Below are 18,290 nucleotides of genomic sequence, written 5' to 3' on the forward strand. Positions count from 1 at the left end.
GTGAGGTCCCCAAGAAGGTGAAAACAACATCTATTGACCTCAAAGTCATGGAAGAGGTGAAGCTCGCCAGGCGAACGCCTCTTATATACAGTCGTAAAACTGAACGTTTTAAATCCTTGCCGGCAGGGAGCTTAATTTGGAGGATGAACGTAATTCCGACGTGATGGCCTTTTAATAAGCATGCATGAGATGCTAATTAATGCAAATGAGGTTCCTGACACTGTTCATTGGGAAACCTGACTCGCCTTTAACCCACCGTCACAGTCAGGAAAATAAAATGCCAAAAATGTTCCTGCCAGCGGGAAACTGACTTTTTCAACCATGCCAAATTAAGTGCCCCTGCCCGCCACGATCCCTGCCACTGGCAGGAGCGGAAAATTCCACCTAGTGTTACTTTTCACTAACAGCAAGGCCACACAAGAAACAATCTTGTGAAAAAACTCCCACTACACTTTCCTTTGCTTTCACCCATCCCCTTCCCCATCTCTTCCCCCCGCACTCCCCCTATTCAGCTGGAGAAGTGGGGAAGTACCTGAGTTCCAATTGACATCCACTAGCCTGGCACATTAAGGACTGAATTTTCGCTCCCAAATCAGGAGCACAAAGGCGGGGCAATTCCCGACTTCACCTCACGTACGTTCAACCATTTTGAATGGGCATCGACAATGAGCAGAAATATTGTTCCCAGAAAGGTCCAATGTAGTCCATGTGTAACTGCATGCAGGGTCTACATGGCCAATCCCATGGGCGTAACGGAGCTGTCACTGGCAAAATTTGCAATTGCTGACATTGCACACACTTTTTTACTAAACTCTCTATTTCGCCATCCATCCCAGACCACCATAGATATCTGCATGCTATGATCTTCATTCATGAAATTCCTGGATGTGCACTGTGTAGTTCAATTAAAAGAGGCTCCCTTCCCTTTGGAGGAACTATCACTCCTGCTCTCCACAATAAGATGCCATCGTGGCTGGTTATTTCATGTCTTCTGTTGAAGTATGGTTTCATTTAGTCAGATATAGGCTCCTGCGACCAGCCAAGAAGCACTTGTTCTCATACTTGAGATAGAACTGCGTCCCAACTTGTCCAGTCTCTGATCTGTTGAGCACATACTGACGAGGAATCTAAGAAATTTAACTGTAAAACAAGTTCCTGTGGAACTGGAATGTGCTCATCATTTTCTTGTAATGGCAAACGACTAGCGGCATAGGCGTTTGCGATTTGATTGCCAGCCCTATGTACAAAAGTGTATTCGTTTGCTGCCAGAATTAAAGCCCTATTAGTATTTCTGTATCTTCTTTCTACATGCCTTCTCCTTTCTGGCGCAGACTTCAATCTCAGCCTTGTTTCTGACTCCTCTCAGATGCAAGGTCAACTTGTCTGAGCTCAGTGGCTGAGTCTCCCAAAATTTCATTATCTATCTGCTTCTTAGGAAATTCTGCGAGTTTTGTTTCCAAAGCCTCTTTGGCTCCATTTAGCTGATTCTTCAGCTTTTCTGTCTCTTTGTGGTATTTGTTTGCTGCCTGCTGGAAAATTGAACATTGCTGTGTCTTCTCTGCTAACTCATTCTTCAGTTTGTTCAGAGAAGTGCTGAATTCTTTCTGTTTCTCTTCATACATTTCCAGAGGTACAAACTCTGACTTGAGGGCATCTTGTAGTGTGTGAAGGTCTTTCAACAGGTTTTCTTTTCCCCTTTGAAGGCTGCGCACCTCGTCTTGAATCCTATCATCAAACATGGTTTCTTCAAGTTCCTTCTGCTGTTTTTCCAGGTTTTGGCTTAAGACAGCCTGCATTTCTTCAGGTTGCTGAGTCCTTACACACTCAATTTCCAAAACAGGAACACTTCCAGCTTCATTTTGGAATCTCAGTGGCCGATTGAGGTTGATTTCCTTCAGCCAATTTCGCCTTAGAAGGCTCGGTCCTCTGCCTCTCAATACCAACACTTGTAGCTTTGCTCAATGGCCTCCCTAATGGACAGTTACTCTGCTTATGCCCTTTACTTGAATGTCTTCACCCGTATATGTTTTTGAGTTTGGCAGCTGTTTCTTCTATACTTAACTAATGTTCACCATTATTCAGATATCTGAAGGTGTGTTCCCCAATTACTGTAGCAGAAGCTCCCATGTCCACTTCCATTCCAACAGGTTTGTCATTTACTTTCACTGTGACAAATATTGGCTCTATCTTTCCAACTTTCAGGTTAAACAATAAGTAAGTGTCTGAATTTATTGTTTCAGGCTCTTCTACATTACAGATTTCATTGGGCTTCTTCTTTTGTTTACAAGTCTGCTTGAATCTTTCCTTGCACTGTCTCATCATATGTCCATTACTGTGACAATAATAGCATTGAATTTTTTTTAACTGCCAATTGCTAAAAGGCTACTTGTTTCCACCTTTATTAAAATTATTCAGCAATGGTGAGCAGCTATGATGTGGTGCGGCGCACATGGGTGCAGTGCTGGAAGCGCTTCAATGATGTCCTGTGCTCAGGAAGGGTGAGTACCGGGTTGGCATGGGTCAGTGTGCAGAAGTGTTAAGGCCTGGCCATCCCCCCATGGACCTCAGGGTTGGCCAAGGGGGTGAGCCCTGGCTGCTTGGGCTGAGTGCCTTGCGGCTCAAGGGCCACAACTCGGATATGCCCTACGAGGTGTTCTTCAGCTGAGGTTGGCCAGGCTGCACTGGCACTGCAGGTAGGGAGTGGAATAATCAATGCTCCTCTTGTTCTTTCAGGAGAAGACAAGCCATAACCAAGCAGAGAGGACACGTACAGGCGGAGGGCAGCCCAACCTGCTGCTCTCCCAGTTTGAGTAAGATGCCCAGGAGCTCAAGAGACGGCACTCTTCCCATGCAACAGGGCGTGGAGAGACGGGAGTACCAGATGAAGGTAGGAGTGCAGTGCACAGAGATGAGAGTTTCGGATTGTGCAGCCATTCTATTCTAGTGCCTTCATTGACGTGAGCCTCAAATCTGGAGTCCCCATTAATCATTGAAAGACTCCATGATGCAGATCTCCATTGACTCACCAGGGTACCTGACATGCACAGTGACAGTGTGATGACTTTAACTAATGACATATCCTTGTTCTCCCTTTTAGGTTCGCCAGCATGCGTTCGCTCTGCGGACCCCAAAGGGCTGCCCCGGACACTGGAGGACCACCAAGCTTCTGTTGCACCTGCGTCACACCCGCTCTCTGAAGCAGGCACCAGTGCAGATACCAGCACCTCAGAGGGTATTAGTTCGGCGGCAAGTATCTCGGTGCATATTGGTGAGGGCACTTCACACTCGCTTGAGGTGCAGGCGGTGGCAGAGAGTGCCCAGGGCGCCGGCAGTCAGAGGAGTGCTGGGGACCAGGACGATGCTCAGTCGAAGGCTGATGATGAGCCTCTGGAGTCGTCCATCAGGCTGCAGATGATGGATGTCTAGAGATATATGTGGGAGGATCTGGCGGAGATCCAGGGGGCTATGTGTGCCATGGTCTCTGTGATGGAGGAGTCCATGTGGACCATGAGCACTGCATTGACCCTCATGGCCGAGTGCACTGCCTCCTCCATAGAAAGAGTGGTGACTCTCATGGAGAGGCAGCTCCAAGAACAGAATCCTGGGGTTGCGCTCGGGCCTGCAAGCCCTCACACAAGCACTGACCTCATGTGGCCAGTGTCAGTGTGGGAGACGAATGAGGCACCCAATGTCTCAGCTAAGTGCCTGTCCATCAATGATGAGCAGGGAGGTCCAGAGTGACCTCACATTGCCCATCATCTCTGTGGGTTCCTTTCAGGGCACTCTCGATGACAGCGGCAGCTCCTCCGCCCCTCTGCCAGTGACCGTTGCATCTGCTGAGGCTGCAATAACTGGGGAGATGCAGCTGTGGCACTGGCCACTCCCAGACGGGGCCAGCACAGGCTCCACTGGCCAGAGAACGACCGCCAAGGTCGTCAAGGCCAACAAGACACCCGGGTCAGCGGGCTGCCCCCAGTGCTGGTGCCAGCGAGGGGAGGCACCAAGACATTGCACTCACAAGTGTAAGTTTAAGGCAAAATGAGCACAAGAGGGACTGGTAACGGGTGATTTTATGTTCATTTAAGTTTACTTTATCTATACTGGTCTGGGAATGAAGACCAGGGAAATTTATGTAAATAGTTTAGAATTGTCAAAATGAGATAAATGTTGTTTTTGTCGTCATGGCCTGAGTATGCTTCACTTTTTTATTTTATTGGCGCAGGATATGCCAGTATTTAATGTTGGATGTAAGTGGCTCTGAACTTCATTGCACAGGCACTGAGTCTTCTTTGTGTTCATATGAAAGGGTCCTTTCAAATATCTGGGATGGAGGTGGCAGCCCTTGCACACGTTTGAAGCTGATCTTTGGTAGCCTAGCTGAAGGAGCTTCGGATCAAGGCGTCCCTGGTGTCCCTGTCTCCGTGGAGGCTACTGAGGTCTACCTCCATGCCCTCAGCATTCTCCTCACCATTCTCCCCTTCTGACTCACGATTGGATTCATCATCTGTGGCCTGTGCAGCTGCGCCAACATCCTCCTCCTCCAGTGGGTCCCCCCTTGCCAGTGCCAGATTGTGGAGAGCGCAGCATGCAACCACTATCAGTGACACCCACTCTGTGGGGTATTGTCCTGTTCCCCTTGAACGGTCCAGGCATCGGAAGTGCATCTTGAGAAGACCTATGGTCCTCTCTACCACCACGCTTGTAGAGGCATGACTTGTACTGTAACGCTTCTCTGCCTCTGTTCTTGGGTGGCGGAGAGGTGTCATGAGCCACCTCTTCAATGGATAGCCTTTGTCACCCAGCAGCCATCCAGTCAATCGGGCTGGAGCACTGAAGAGCCTCAGCACCTGAGAGTGTCTCAGGATATATGCGTCATGGGAGCTGCCAGGGTACCTTGCACAGACTTGCAGAATTTGCATCCTGTGGTCACAAACTATCTACATGCTCATGGAGTGAAATCCCTTCCTGTTGACAAAGGCATCTGGCTGACCCACTGGCGCCTTAAAGGCAACATGTGTGCAGTCGATGGCACCCTCAACATGGGGGAACACAGCAATTGCTGCTCAGCCTGGCTGGCCTTGTCCGTACGGTAAAGAATTAAGGTCAGTACCCGCCTCAAAAGAGCTTCTGTCACCAGCTTGACGCAACTGTAGACAGCTGATTGGGAGACTCCACACAGATTCCCCACTGACCCTTAAAAAGAGCTGGAGGCATAGAAGTTGAGGGCCACTCTGACCTTCAGAGCCACTGGCATGGGGTGTCCACCCACACAGTCAGAGCTGATCTCAGGTCCAATCATCTGATAAATGGAGGTCACGGTTTCCCTTGAGAGGCGGAGCCTCCTTTGGCACCTCAGATATATTAAGGCAGTTGCATTGCCGCCTGTAAACCCTGGCAGCAGGATAGTGGCGTCTTCTGCAGCCCCTTCTGCCTTAGACTTCTTACTGGCCCTGCGTCTCTGCTCCACAGGTCCCTCCCCTGGAAACTGCATAGGGACACGTGGCCTCCTCCCCCTTCTGCCCCTCTCTTCCTCCTAAGAGCAGGTGCCACCAGTGGAAAGCACATCCCCATTACCAGGGTGAGGGAAGGCTATCTGATACCTGGAAGTGTCCACACAGTCTGAATCCTCCAAGGGCCATGCAGCCACCAAGGATTCCTGAAATTAAGCCTGGAAATGCTAAGAATGAAGCCCCAAACAGAAACAAAGCTGCCAAGTACCAATACGTCACCAGCAGCAAACTATCTACCAAACTGCTCACTACCGACATTGGCAATGCTGCTGACCCTTTTTATCTCGCCCTTGGATGAGGTTTTTGAAAATGTAGGCTGGCCGCTTACCTGTTTTGCCCGTGCGATGAGCGCGAAATCACACAGGCAACAAAAAATCGCCATGAATTGGACTGTTAATGGCCTTACACGGCCTGTTAATTAATGGTGGGTGTGGCTCCGGCACCCGCTCACACCCGCTGAACAAAATGCCACGCGAGTGCACGATGGCGTTGGGAGGCTTGCCCGAATTCATCACCTGCTATTTCATGCCCAATCGGGTCGGGCGGGCGCCATCCACGGGATGTAAAATCTTGCCCGTTAAGTTTGTTTACAATGTACTCAGCAGCAACTAGACGTGTGCTTTCAACTCTAACTCTGCCTATACACTCACTGCTGAGGTAGTTTGTGCTACTTTCCTATTTGTCACTATAGATCATGTGGCCTTCCTTAACAAGTATTATTCTTAAAGGTACATTACATGCTAAATAAAACCATAATTACTACAATATGAACATACGGATTAGGAGCAGGAATAGGCCACTCGGCCCCTCAAGCCTGGTCTGCCATTCAATAAAATCATGGTTGATCTGAATTTAACCTCAACCCCACATTTCTGCCTTTCACCCTTTCGCCCCCTTTCAACCCCTTGTTAATCAAGAATCTATCTAGCTCTGCCTTAAAAATATTCAAAGACTCCGCTTCCCCTGCCTTTTGAGGAAGATTGTTCCAAAGACTCACGGCCCTCTGAGAGAGAAAAAATTGTCCTAATCTCCGTCTTAAGAGAGCAACCCCTTATTTTTAATCAGTGACCCCTAGTTCTAGATTCTCCCATAAGAGGAAACAGCCTCTCCACGTCCATCCTGTTGAGACCCCTCAGGATCTTAAAGTTTTCAATTAAGTTGCCTCTTACTCTTCTAAATTCCAGTGGGTACAAGCCTAACCTGTCCAGCCTTTCCTCATAAGACAACCTGCCTATTCCTGGTATTAGTCTAGCAAACCTTCTCTGAACTGCTTCTAATGCATCTACATCTTTCTTTAAATAAGGAGACCAGTACTGTACACAATACTCCAGATGTGATCTCACCAATGCCCTGTGCATCTGAAGCATAACTCCCCTACTTTAGCAATCAATTCGCCTCACAATAAATAATAACATTCTATTAGCTTTCCTAATTACTTGCTGTGCCTGCACACTAATCTTTTGTGATTCATGCACTAGGGCACCCAGATCTCTGAATCTCAGAGCTCCGCAATCTTGCGCCGTTTAGGTAATAAGCTTCTTTTTTATTCTTCCTGCCAAAATGAACAATTTCAAATTTTCCCACAGTACACTCCATTTGCCAGATCTTTGCCCACTCACTTAACCTATCTATGTCACTTTGTATCCTCCTTATATCCTCTTCACAATTTACTTTTCTACCTATCTTTGTGTCGTCAGCAAATTTTGCCACCATTCCTTCGGTCCCTTCATCCAAGTCATTTATATAAATTGTAAAAAGTTGAGGCCCCAGCACTGATCCCTGTGGCACACCACTCGTAGCATCCTGCCAATCAGAAAAAGACCCAGAAGTATGGAGTAAGATGGAGCAAGTATGGAGCACCAGAGATCCAATTGAAGTAGTGTTTGCACCAGCCTACTCCATATTAAAGAGGTGCCCTGGCAATAACCCCACAAACTCTGGCAGAATCAGTGTTGGAGGATACATTGGGCACGATCATGGGTTACTACTGAGGTCTAGACCCAAGCAAGTTCTGAAGCAACTAGTTTACACAGATAATGGTGAACCTTTAGAATAGACTATCCAAAGGAACAGTGCAGGAATGAAGGTAGTATGGAAAAATGTAGGGAGAATTGTATAGATACTTGAGAAACTGGTGTTGCAAATATTTAATTCATAATTCATATGTTTTTGAATATAACTTTTCATTTTAGGAATTAAAGATTTAACTGTAGAAAATTGGGGCATCTGACTGGGAAACTGATAAAAGTAACCCTGAAGTAAATGCAGTTCAAACAAGCTTGGAGTTTATTACACTTAAAAGGCTGGAGCCATGTTGACTTAAGAGGTTAACAAATAGAAGGATAAGATCATCATTTGGCAGATGGGATTACCTAGCTAAAGAACTGGAGACATGATATTTGTAGAACTAGAGATATGACATTTGCAGTTGTTTCATTAAAGGATAAGTTATTCATGTGGGTTCCCAGAATTAAATAAATTTTTGGAATTAAAATGTAGTTAATTTTCATTTACTCCTGGGAATAGGCTGTGTTCTTAAGTTTGTCATGATGATGGGTGTGGTCAGTTAGGGCATAGCCAGCAGGTAGGACTGGTTGATCATTTTTTTGAAATGCAGCTAAGAGACTGTGTCAACTTTGGGCCTTATGTAGCTTGTAGCTCCTTGGAAGTTGAGAGATAAAGCCATACCTATACCTGAAGTAGGGTAAATGTAGGATCTATGATCCATGACGCAGCCTGTGATTGGGAGCTGGTATTTAGTTTAAGACAAAGTTGGTAAGCAGAAAAGTGACTGGAAGATTTGTTTAGCTGGAAGCCAAAGGAAGAAATCTACAGCAATCGTCTCAATAAGAGGCAGTTAATCTTGTTGTAGTTGGAGTTCTGAAAGTAATTAACCTGGTTGCAGTTTGAAACCATAGCAGCAGGCTACTGGAAACGAAGGGCAATTTCTGATGTTTTAAGCCACTGCTTGAGCTGTGGAATCCAGAGTCGTGAGTTTGGTAAAGAAATTAGAGAGTCACTTAGCCAAAGGCCAATGGAAGGACCCCCATAAAATCTTGTCCCTTGGTAAATAACTGACACTCTGAAGGGAAATCAGAGTGAATTCTAGACAGCAATGATATGCCCTCTGAGTTGGTCCAGGAATAATGAATGAACTTCAATAATTTCAGAAGATAAGGGAATCCAGCAGGAAGAGAGTAAAATGTAGAATTGACTTTATAGCATAAGTCTTATAAACCATAGTGTTTTTAAATGTTAATGGTCCCTAACAGGATAGTAACAGTAAGTAATTGAGGTACAGTGTTAGACTCTTCTAGCCCTGTTTTCCTATGTCAGTTGTTATTGATTCATGTTCTGACTGGTTATCTTTATTGTCCTGTTTTATTGTGCTTCAACCATAAGAGATGTAACTTGTGTCATGATCCATGGATATAAAATTGGTAACCTTTTTGTCTTTCAGTGTCATACACATTACATCCCTGTTTGTGCATCCAATGGAGATACCTACCAGAATGAATGTTTCATGAGGCTAGCTGCATGCAAATATCAGAAAGAAATCACAGCAGTAACCGAAGGTCTATGTTATACGGGTGAGTACTACATGTTAAAAAATTGTACTATTGAACAAAACATTATTTTACTTTAAAGTTAAATATTCCTTTTTGCCTGAAGTGAAAGCATAAACTGACAGCTAATGATCTGAAGAGTCTTACTAACCATGTATCAGAAGTTGACTATTTCATCTGCTTTACCTATAATGTAAGGAATGGGAAAGGGAAGTCTACTACCATCCTCATCCATGCAAGCAGCATGGTGAAGTTAACCCTTCTCTTAGGCTATCTGATCTCTGACCAACCTGTCATTTTTAACAGAAGGTAGGGCAAAGTTTGGTAGGGGGAGAGGGAACGCAGTATGTGATACTGGTGGTAGGGGTGAGGCCCAGGAAATTGGCTGATTTCTCTGGCTCCTCTCTCGACTCTCACCCGTTATGCTCCAGAAAGCCTGGTAATGAAGGATGGAACTGGAACCAATCTTTATAAGCTTGTATTTATAAGATTTACAATTTATAAACATATACCTCCTTAGCCAACAGCCAGTTTCAGTCTGTTCCTTTTTATAGGAAAAGTGAATCCCCAGTTAATGCCCACCACCTGCATGCAATTAAATAAAATTAATATGCAATTAACAGATTCTCTTCCCTCTCTTAAAACAAAAATGAGAGCTTATTGGTGTGCAATCAAAACATTGAAACAAATTAAATCAAAGACCTCCATATACAAAGCCTTACGGCATGAAACTGCCCTCCTCTAGGACCCCAAACAGTTCCTTCATTCATGCATTTCTTTTTGTAGAACAATATGACTGTTAGTATCTTGCATCCACACATTTAATTTTAGAGATTTCCTTTCTTTCTACTATTTGGGTGGAATTTAATGCCCCCTCCCTGTGGCAGGTTTAGTGGTGAGGGCATTTAATCAGGCAGGAGGGTGGCAAGTGGTGACCCTGCCGCCTTCCCACTTCCACCCCAATTAAATCTGTGGCAGGAAGGCTCATGGATGGCCTTCCTGCTCCATCGCCAATTGAGGCCCTTAAGTTGGCAATTCATGTTTAAGGACGAAGATTTGCAAGAGGATTTGAGTACAGAAAGAAAGATGTCTTGCTGCAATTGTATAGAGCCTTGGTGAGACCACACCTGGAATTTATGTAGAGTTTTGGTCTCCTTACCTAAGGAAGAATGTTATTGCCATAGAGGGAGTGCAACTGAGGTTCACCAGACTAATCCCTGGAATAGCAGGATTGTTTTATGTGGAGAGATTGAGGAAACTGGGCCTGTATTCTCTAGAGTTTCAAAGAAAGAGAGGTGATCTCAGTGAAACTTACAAAATTCTTACAGGGTGTGACAGGGCAGATGTGGATAGGATGTTTCCCCTGGCTGCTGAGTCTAGAACCAGGGGGCTCAGTCTCAGAATAAGGGGCAGGCCATTCAGGACTGAGGATGAGGTGGAATTTCTTCACTCAGAGGGTGGTGAATTTTTTGAATTCTCTACCTCAGAGGGCTGTGGAAGCACAATCATTGAGCATGTTCAAGACAGAAATTGATAGATTTCTGGATACTGATGACCTCAAGGGATATGGGGATAGTGGGAGAAAATGGCGTAGAGGTAGATGATTATCCGTGGTCTGCCAGCAGTTCTCAGCGGATGGTACTCCTTCCATGGGGTTCTTGATTCTGGGGAAGTCCCGCTGCTATCCAGTTGGAGAGCCTTCCCTAAAAAAGACAACGTAGAGCTCTCACCAGCTCACAAGATGGTGGGAAAGACCCCCGTCGCCTCCATGAAATAATACTATCCTTTGTTTTAAGTTTCAGCAAGGTTAATCTGCAAACTTTTCTCACTCACATTTTTCATCAAATGTACATTATTCCATAATGAATGATCATCTACATAACATTTAATAAGTATACTATCTTCAGTATACTCCTTGTACAGAATCTCACTTAAAACATTTGACAAAATTCTGTAAGAGTCAGTGAGCTGAATTTTCCTGGTCTGTTGGAGATGGGAAGGCTGGCAATATGGCGGGGGAGGTGTCAGGCAGGGAGCCTTGCATCTGCCTGCCGTCATGGTTTATTGACGGCGATGCAACCTTAGCCACACAGCCGTCCACCGGCAGGGCAGTTGAGCTACTTAAGTGGCCAATTAAGGGCCACTTCCTGCCCAAGCTGGTAATTTTGCATGTGTCGGGAGGGCCCATCGCCACATGGGGAGACCACCACCACCTCACCAGCTCACCACCCCCATCGCAAGGGCAATTAGGGATGGGCAATAAATGCTGTCCTAGCCAGCGATGGCCTTATCCCGTGAAAGAATAAATAAAACAGATGAACCCTAGTGACTTCCCAGTGGGTTGCAGTAAGGGGGATGGGGTGATAGGTGCCTCACAGCCTGTGGAGGGGCAGCTCAGTAGCAATAGCCATCCCTGTGGCATCAGCACTGCCAGTGCACCACGAACCAACCCCACCCAAATCGCCATGACCTGTCTGCTTGACCTTGGCTTCCGACAGCCAAACTCACTTCTTTTTGGGGGCGCCCCACCATTGAGGTACCCTCTCCCTGGTCATGTAGCCTCAGCTACGGTCACTGCTAATGTTGGGGCTGCTAAGGCTGCTGAGCAGCCAGCCCTCTGATTACGCCTGCAGCTCTTGGGCATGGGCCACCATCCTAAAATGGATGGCGGCCCTGGTGGTGGCATCTTAATTGGCTACAGCTGGCAAGATGCCATCTCAGGGTCTCGTTGCCTGCCGGAGCAGGTTGCCTCCGACTTCAAGGTCCCCCAAAAATTTCAGCCCCTGTGCTATGGCAGTACTTTTAATGACCCTTTCATCTTTCCTTACCTCCCAAATATAAAAACATTTTCCATTCTCAACCATCAGAAGTATTATGAAACCAGCCATACTAGAATAGCAACATCAGGAAGATGGGTGGTTACAGAAACACTTCTCTCTGAAAAGTATCATCCTGCAGAAGTACAGCTTTTATGTCAATTGACCTGCACTCCCATAAATACATGACCAAAATAACTAAAAAAAGATTTTTAAGGGTCCACATTAACATTTGCATCACCCAGTTGTTCTTTAAAACCCCTACCAACGAGCCTTGCTTTAGATTTAAGTCCCATCTACCCTATTCCCATCACCTGCATATAATTAAACGCAATTACTATACAAATTAGCATCACTACTTAATGAAGGGATAGAATAGGAATATCCAATTTGCATGTCAGTGTGATCCAAATCTCAGGAATAAGGGCCTGAGATTTTCAGTCAACGGGCCCAGGAGCAGACAGGAAATGGGCCACCTGCTGCACTAGGCCCCCGACTGTGATTTCATGCTGGATGGCCAATTAACGTCCAGCCAGCATGAAACGCGCGCTGAGATGCTCAGTGCTGCCAGGGTGGGGGCAGGAAGAGGGCGGGCGCCAACGTAATTGAGGGTGTGGGTGAGTGCTTCGGGAGAGCTCCCTGAAGGCAGACAGCTGTTCCAGGGAGCTGCAGACCTCTACAGGCTAAAGGACACGACAAAAATGATTCAAAACATGTCCATGCAGTTCCAATCCAGCATTTGAAAGCATGTCTCATAAAAAACCAGTTCCCAGATAGCTCTTCTTATTTTATTTTCCCATGGAGATTTCATCCTGCCCTGGATCGAGGTTTGAACAAAAATGGGAATGCCGCCCTGTCCGCCAAGTGTAAATTTCGAAGGGCTATGTAAAATCGCTGTTGGTTGCATCGTTAATGGGCTTCATTGCCCGCTTAATTGTCGGCAGGTGCGCTTCCGACTGCCGCTCGTGCCCGCCAAGTGAAATATCGCACCAGTGCGCGATGATGTCGGGACACTTGCCCGATGTCATTTTGCGCTATTTCACGTCTGGTCGGGTTGGGCGCACACCCCACTGTGTGATGTAAAATTCTGGCCAAGGTCTTTTACCTTCTTGGGATGGGTACCTGTACCAGTCCAGAAGTTTCTAGGCGCTGTTCCAGTAGCATTAATGTAAGCAAGGGTGGCTGAAATCCTTGGCACCTCAGTCTTCCGGTAGAAGTTTATCCCTCCCTGATGAGCATTTATTGTAATAATAACTTGATCCCTCTTGGAAGGATTGTCATTTGAAATGTTTGTAGGGTCTCCATACTGTCTGGACCAGCACCCCACTTTATGGCAGTTTGTCTATATTCCTTTGGGAGACCAGGCATGCTGCCGCACAAGCTCCCAAGATGAAATTGGGATGTAAGGGGCAGAGAGAAGGAGCAGCCGCCTCTTGTATTTGGACTTTCTATTGCTGGTTCCATAGTGTGGGAGCATAGTATTTTCAGGATGTGTGCTTTTCACTGTATGTATAATAGTATCATTCTGGGTTTACATTATAATTCTGTGTTGCTGTTGCAGAGTTTCACGAGCCTGAGTCACATACTAAAATTGAGGAATGGCATGTCAGTTTCACAGCTCAAACAATTTTCCACCCATTGGAATTAATGGATAGAATATTTTCAGGGCCAATAATTAGGGAGGTGATTCTGTTCCCAAAATCTTGGTTAGCACTTCTGTTTCATGAAACTCTGTTACAGTGGTGCAAGCTCATGCAATTGTCACTTAAGAATAAATCAAATAAGTGAGGAGATCCCAAAGCAGTGAAAATCCTACATAGGAAAAAGAAGGTTTGATAGACTCCATATTTTGTTATTCAGTAATATATGGTAGTTTGATGGCTGAGTAAAATAGATTTCATGTTTTTCAGTAAACCATTCATTTCTCGTCACATTGCACTGAAACAGGCAGTAGTTTCTGATAACCTATTTGCCTGTTCCATCAGACAGTGTTATCCCATTTAAGTTAAAAAAAAGAACCATCAAAGTGATCAACAAGATCTAATGAAAGTGAGTTGTCAGTATTACAGACTAATGAACACTATAGCGCTGATAGCACAGAAGCAAAGCAGTTGTGCCTATTCTTCGACTGGAGCTGTGTGCTCTAATGTAATATTAACACTCTATATATTTTCTTTTCAAATGCTTATCCATTTCCCTTTTAAATTATATTGTAGCCTTTGCCTCAGTAGGCAAATGATAACATATTAATATTCTAATAACGTCTGTGTGAAAAACATCTTCTAAATTCCCTCCTTGTTTTATACTGATAATCCCAAATTTATACCTTTAATTATGGATTTGCCAGCCAGAGGAGGCAGCCTCTTGTTGTTTATCATCGCAAAACTTTTCATAATTTTGAAAATCTACATTGGATCTTATCTTCCAATCTTTTCTCATCCATTCAGAGGCTTTAAGGCCAGAATCTTCCGGGTGGCGTGGGGAGGCGGCCCCGCTTGCCGAAGCGTAAATTGATGCTTGGTGACATCGGGCATGCGTCCTGACGTCACCACGCGTCATTCAGATCTTTAGTTCGGCAGGTGCGCACTGGAGTCGGCTGCGCGCCCGCCGAACTGTCAAAGGCCTATTAAGGCCATTTAAAAACTAATTAAAATACTTGACGGAGCTGCCCGTCCAACCTTAAGGTTGTCAGGCAGGCGAGGGCCCAGGCGGCCTTCGCGTTTATCATGAAACCTCATCCACGGGCGGGATGAGGTTTCATGAAGTGTTTTGAATAAAAATTTTTATTAAAGTTCATTGACCTTTCCCAGCTCATGTGACACTGTCACATGAGGGGACATGCCTTAACATTTTTTTTTTCTTTATTAAAATTTTTGATAATCGAACTAACCTCCCTGAGGCAGCTGTGTGCCTCAGGGAGATTTCTGCGTGCATGCGCGAAAGAGCGCAAGCCCCGACTCAGCCTACTCCCCCCGCCCGCCTAGAGACCATTCAGCGCTTCCGGGTGCGCGTCACACTGTGCGGGCCTTAACTGGCTGCCCACATAAAATGGTGACGATCAGCTGCGTGCCCATCTATGCCTGCTCCCGCTCAGCACCCCCCAACGGAGAGAAAATTCTCCACTAATTCTTTCTTCATAACTGTAATCTCTCATTCTTCGTATGATTTAATTGAATCTTTACTGTACCCTTTCACGTCTCTGATATCCTACTTATGCCCAGAATAATATATGGTACACCAGCTGTAGCCTAACCAGTGACATCTCCTTGCTTTTATATTCATTGCTCCTATGTATAAAATCCAGAATCCCATTTATCATTCTTAATGCATTTTCTACCAATAATTTCAACTTTAAAAATCTCTCCATCTGCACCTCTACATCTCTCAGTTCCACAGTGCTATTAAGATTCTTACTGCTAAGGCTATACTTACTTTCACTGTCCTATTCCCCTAAAGTATACCACTTCAGAAGTTGTTGTAACATTTCATGTATTAGCACTCTGCTGTTTCTTCACCAATTAGTGTTAAAATGAGCTCAGTTGCAGTGTTCTCATCTCTGAGTCAGTAATGAGGGATTACTACATTGTCTATGGTGATAGCAAGGACTTGTTCAGATACTGCTTTGGGGCCTAAAGCCAGCCTAATCTTGGCGGAGGGATGAGTTGGTAATAGGGCTAATTCATAAAAGAATGAACCATTCCAGGAGCTTATAGGTTATACAGAGCAGTGAAATGGGACTGTAGCTCCCAGGGTCATCTGCTGGCTTTCCTGGTTTTGGTAGGGCCATTACCATCACCTCACGCCAGATTTGGTGATGGTAGCCATTCTGCACCACAGCTGAGAAGAGTGCTGTGGGCAGTGTTTTGCCAGTGGGCCAAGATGGTGCAGTAAGTCCTGTGGGATACCAACTTTCCCAGAAGCTTTGTCCTTTTTTCTGGTTGCGAGGCCAACATCCAGTTCCATAAGGGTAAAGTCGTCTGACATTGGGAAGACTCTTGACAACTCACCATTGCCTCTCTGAGTTTTTTCTTGTGTTGTTTATGGAGGGATCCCTTTGAATTGGTCAGTAGTTTAGCAGCAGCAGCATTTGTGCTTACCCGTGGGTTGGTGGCCTCTGCTGGGTTTGATGCTTCGAGTTTCCTCAGGAGGTTCCAGGCCCAACGGCTTGCTTGTGTAAAGTCCGTGAATTCCTTGCAGTCCAGCCAGCTTTGTTGTCTACAATTGTCCAAAGATTCAAGTAGTGTCCTGGCTGTTGCTGGCTCTCCAGTTTGTTGGTATTGTAGAAAGGGGGCTTCGCACTCAGACCTCAAACACAGATGTACTGTGCTCTGAAAAATCAAGGGATGTTCTTCTTTGCTGCAGCAAAGTTATACAGTTTTGGCACTGGGGGGATGCTGTGGGTGATTTTCTTCAACTCGGCAGTAAATCCAGGCCAGTTTGCCTGATGGAAGTTCCATCTTGACACTTGTTTTGATGAAATGACAGGGATTTCAACCCCCACATGGCTGATAATCAGCCTATGTTGGATGTGTGGGAAGTCTGGGAGGACAGTTTGAGACAGGCATATTGGGACACTTTCACGATCTGATGAGGCAATGGTGAGGTCAGGGTGAAATTCCCCCCCTCACCTTGCTGATCAGAAGGTTGCATAATGCTTAGCATCATACACAAGGTGCTGATATCCGATCCGTCAGGGCTTCCCCATCGTGATCATTTGAATCATAGTCCCATTCCCTATGGCTGCTATTGAAGTATCCCACATATATGGTTGGGTGTTGAGGGGGTTGGACAACTGGATTAGACCATTCTTCATTTGGGGGTTTACAGATGTTGATAACTGTCAGCTCCCAATTTTGATACCTGCTGCAATGGTAATTCGATATTCAATGCCTGGGATTGTAATTTAGTTAGTAATTTCATCTTTCACATAAATCACCAGGCCATATTTTGCATGGGGTAAGTTTGTGACAGGCTTATAACCATAAATCTTGTAACAATGTGCTTCCTCATTGTAAGTGACATGCTTTTCCTGTAATGCAAGGACATCAATGTATTTTGTCCTCAGCACTTTTGCCAGGTGGTGGCATTTGGCCCATGAGAGACCTTCAACATTCAGTAAACAGATCCATGTTTCAAAGCCCAATCTTTGGAATGCTTGGCCTTGAGAGGGGTTGTTCTGATTGCTTCAATTTTTAGTTTTGCTCTGTTGACTGGGAGACCCATCAGGGGTGTTTGGTCACCATTTAGATTACATTAGTTACAGAGTCAAGAGTTCAAGAATCGGCTTGGCAGGGTGGGGCATGGTACGGCTGTCTTAATCCACCCCAGTAGATACTGCAACCAAACGCAGCCAAGTCCATCGTCTCTGCTTTCCACCTTTGAAAATCGCAAGGCACACAATACCCTACATGTCACCTTCTGTAGAGAAAGAGTGCGGCATGACCCGACTCCCACCCATCTTGGAGTGACCCTTGACCGCTCCCTAACTTATCACCACTGCCTCCGAAAGACTGCTGAAAAGACCAAGGCACAAACATCATCCAGAAGCTCGCCGGCACAAGCTGGGTGCAAAAATAACCATCCTTCATACTTCTTCCATATCTCTGGTCTTCTCAACAGCTGGGCACTGTGTACTTGTATGGGCCACAAGTCGTCACACCAGACTCATTGACACACAACCTCACTCAGTAATGAGGATAATCTCTGGAACTTTGAGATCAACCCCAGTTCAGTGGTCACCAGTCTTCTCAAATATCTTGCTTCCCTCCATTCGATGAATGCAGCAACATGCAGAGAAATAACTCGTATCAGCAGCAACTTGGACCTCCCCATCCATCGAGACCTTCAAAATCCCCCAACTCGCCACATAGCTCACGAAACCCACTCTGGACATCGAATCGGACATCTACAATGCCATAACACTGATGAAACCTGAAGGAAATCTTGGGTAGAAAATGTCCCCCAAATACACACAACAGGCAGAATTGTCCCAGAAATTGGCAAAGTCTGATATTGAGCATGGAAATTGGCATCTGACCTGCCAATGGCAATGGCAGCTTTTCGCACCGTATCGAGTGCTATTTTATTTTAAAAATTGAGAGGCTCAGGTTATACGTTGGATCGCTGGAGGGGCAGTCTCTGATTCCCGTGCCCCACCATGACCTCAGGCCTTCAGCAAACCAGCTGCCATATTTAAAGGCTGCCCCAGCACAGAGCTAGCATTCTTCAAGGGATAGGAAGCTGCTGGGAACTGATGGCTGCTAAAGGAAGGAAACAAGCTACCCTCAGATTTAGTAACGCCTCCCTGAAGCACCTATTGGATGCAGTGAAGGCCTGTCGCGATGTACTCGACCTCCACTCTGGGTGAAGAATCTCATCCAAGGTGACAAATCCAGCAT

At 45.7% G+C, this 18,290-nt stretch overlaps 1 protein-coding gene across 1 annotated transcript in view; it reads left to right on the forward strand.

Moving 5' to 3' along the window:
* The window catches only part of LOC144678705 (tomoregulin-1-like), a 346,693-nt gene that overhangs the window by 162,893 nt on the left and 165,510 nt on the right, over nt 1-18,290 (forward strand). Inside the window, exon 3 of the mRNA XM_078538515.1 lies at nt 8,971-9,100. Within this exon, the coding sequence (XP_078394641.1) occupies nt 8,971-9,100 (130 nt within the window). The remainder of the gene's footprint in view (nt 1-8,970; nt 9,101-18,290) is intronic.

This window comes from Cetorhinus maximus, chromosome 3 (genome assembly GCF_964194155.1).
Source record: "Cetorhinus maximus chromosome 3, sCetMax3.hap1.1, whole genome shotgun sequence".
NCBI classification, from domain to species: Eukaryota; Metazoa; Chordata; class Chondrichthyes; order Lamniformes; family Cetorhinidae; genus Cetorhinus; species Cetorhinus maximus.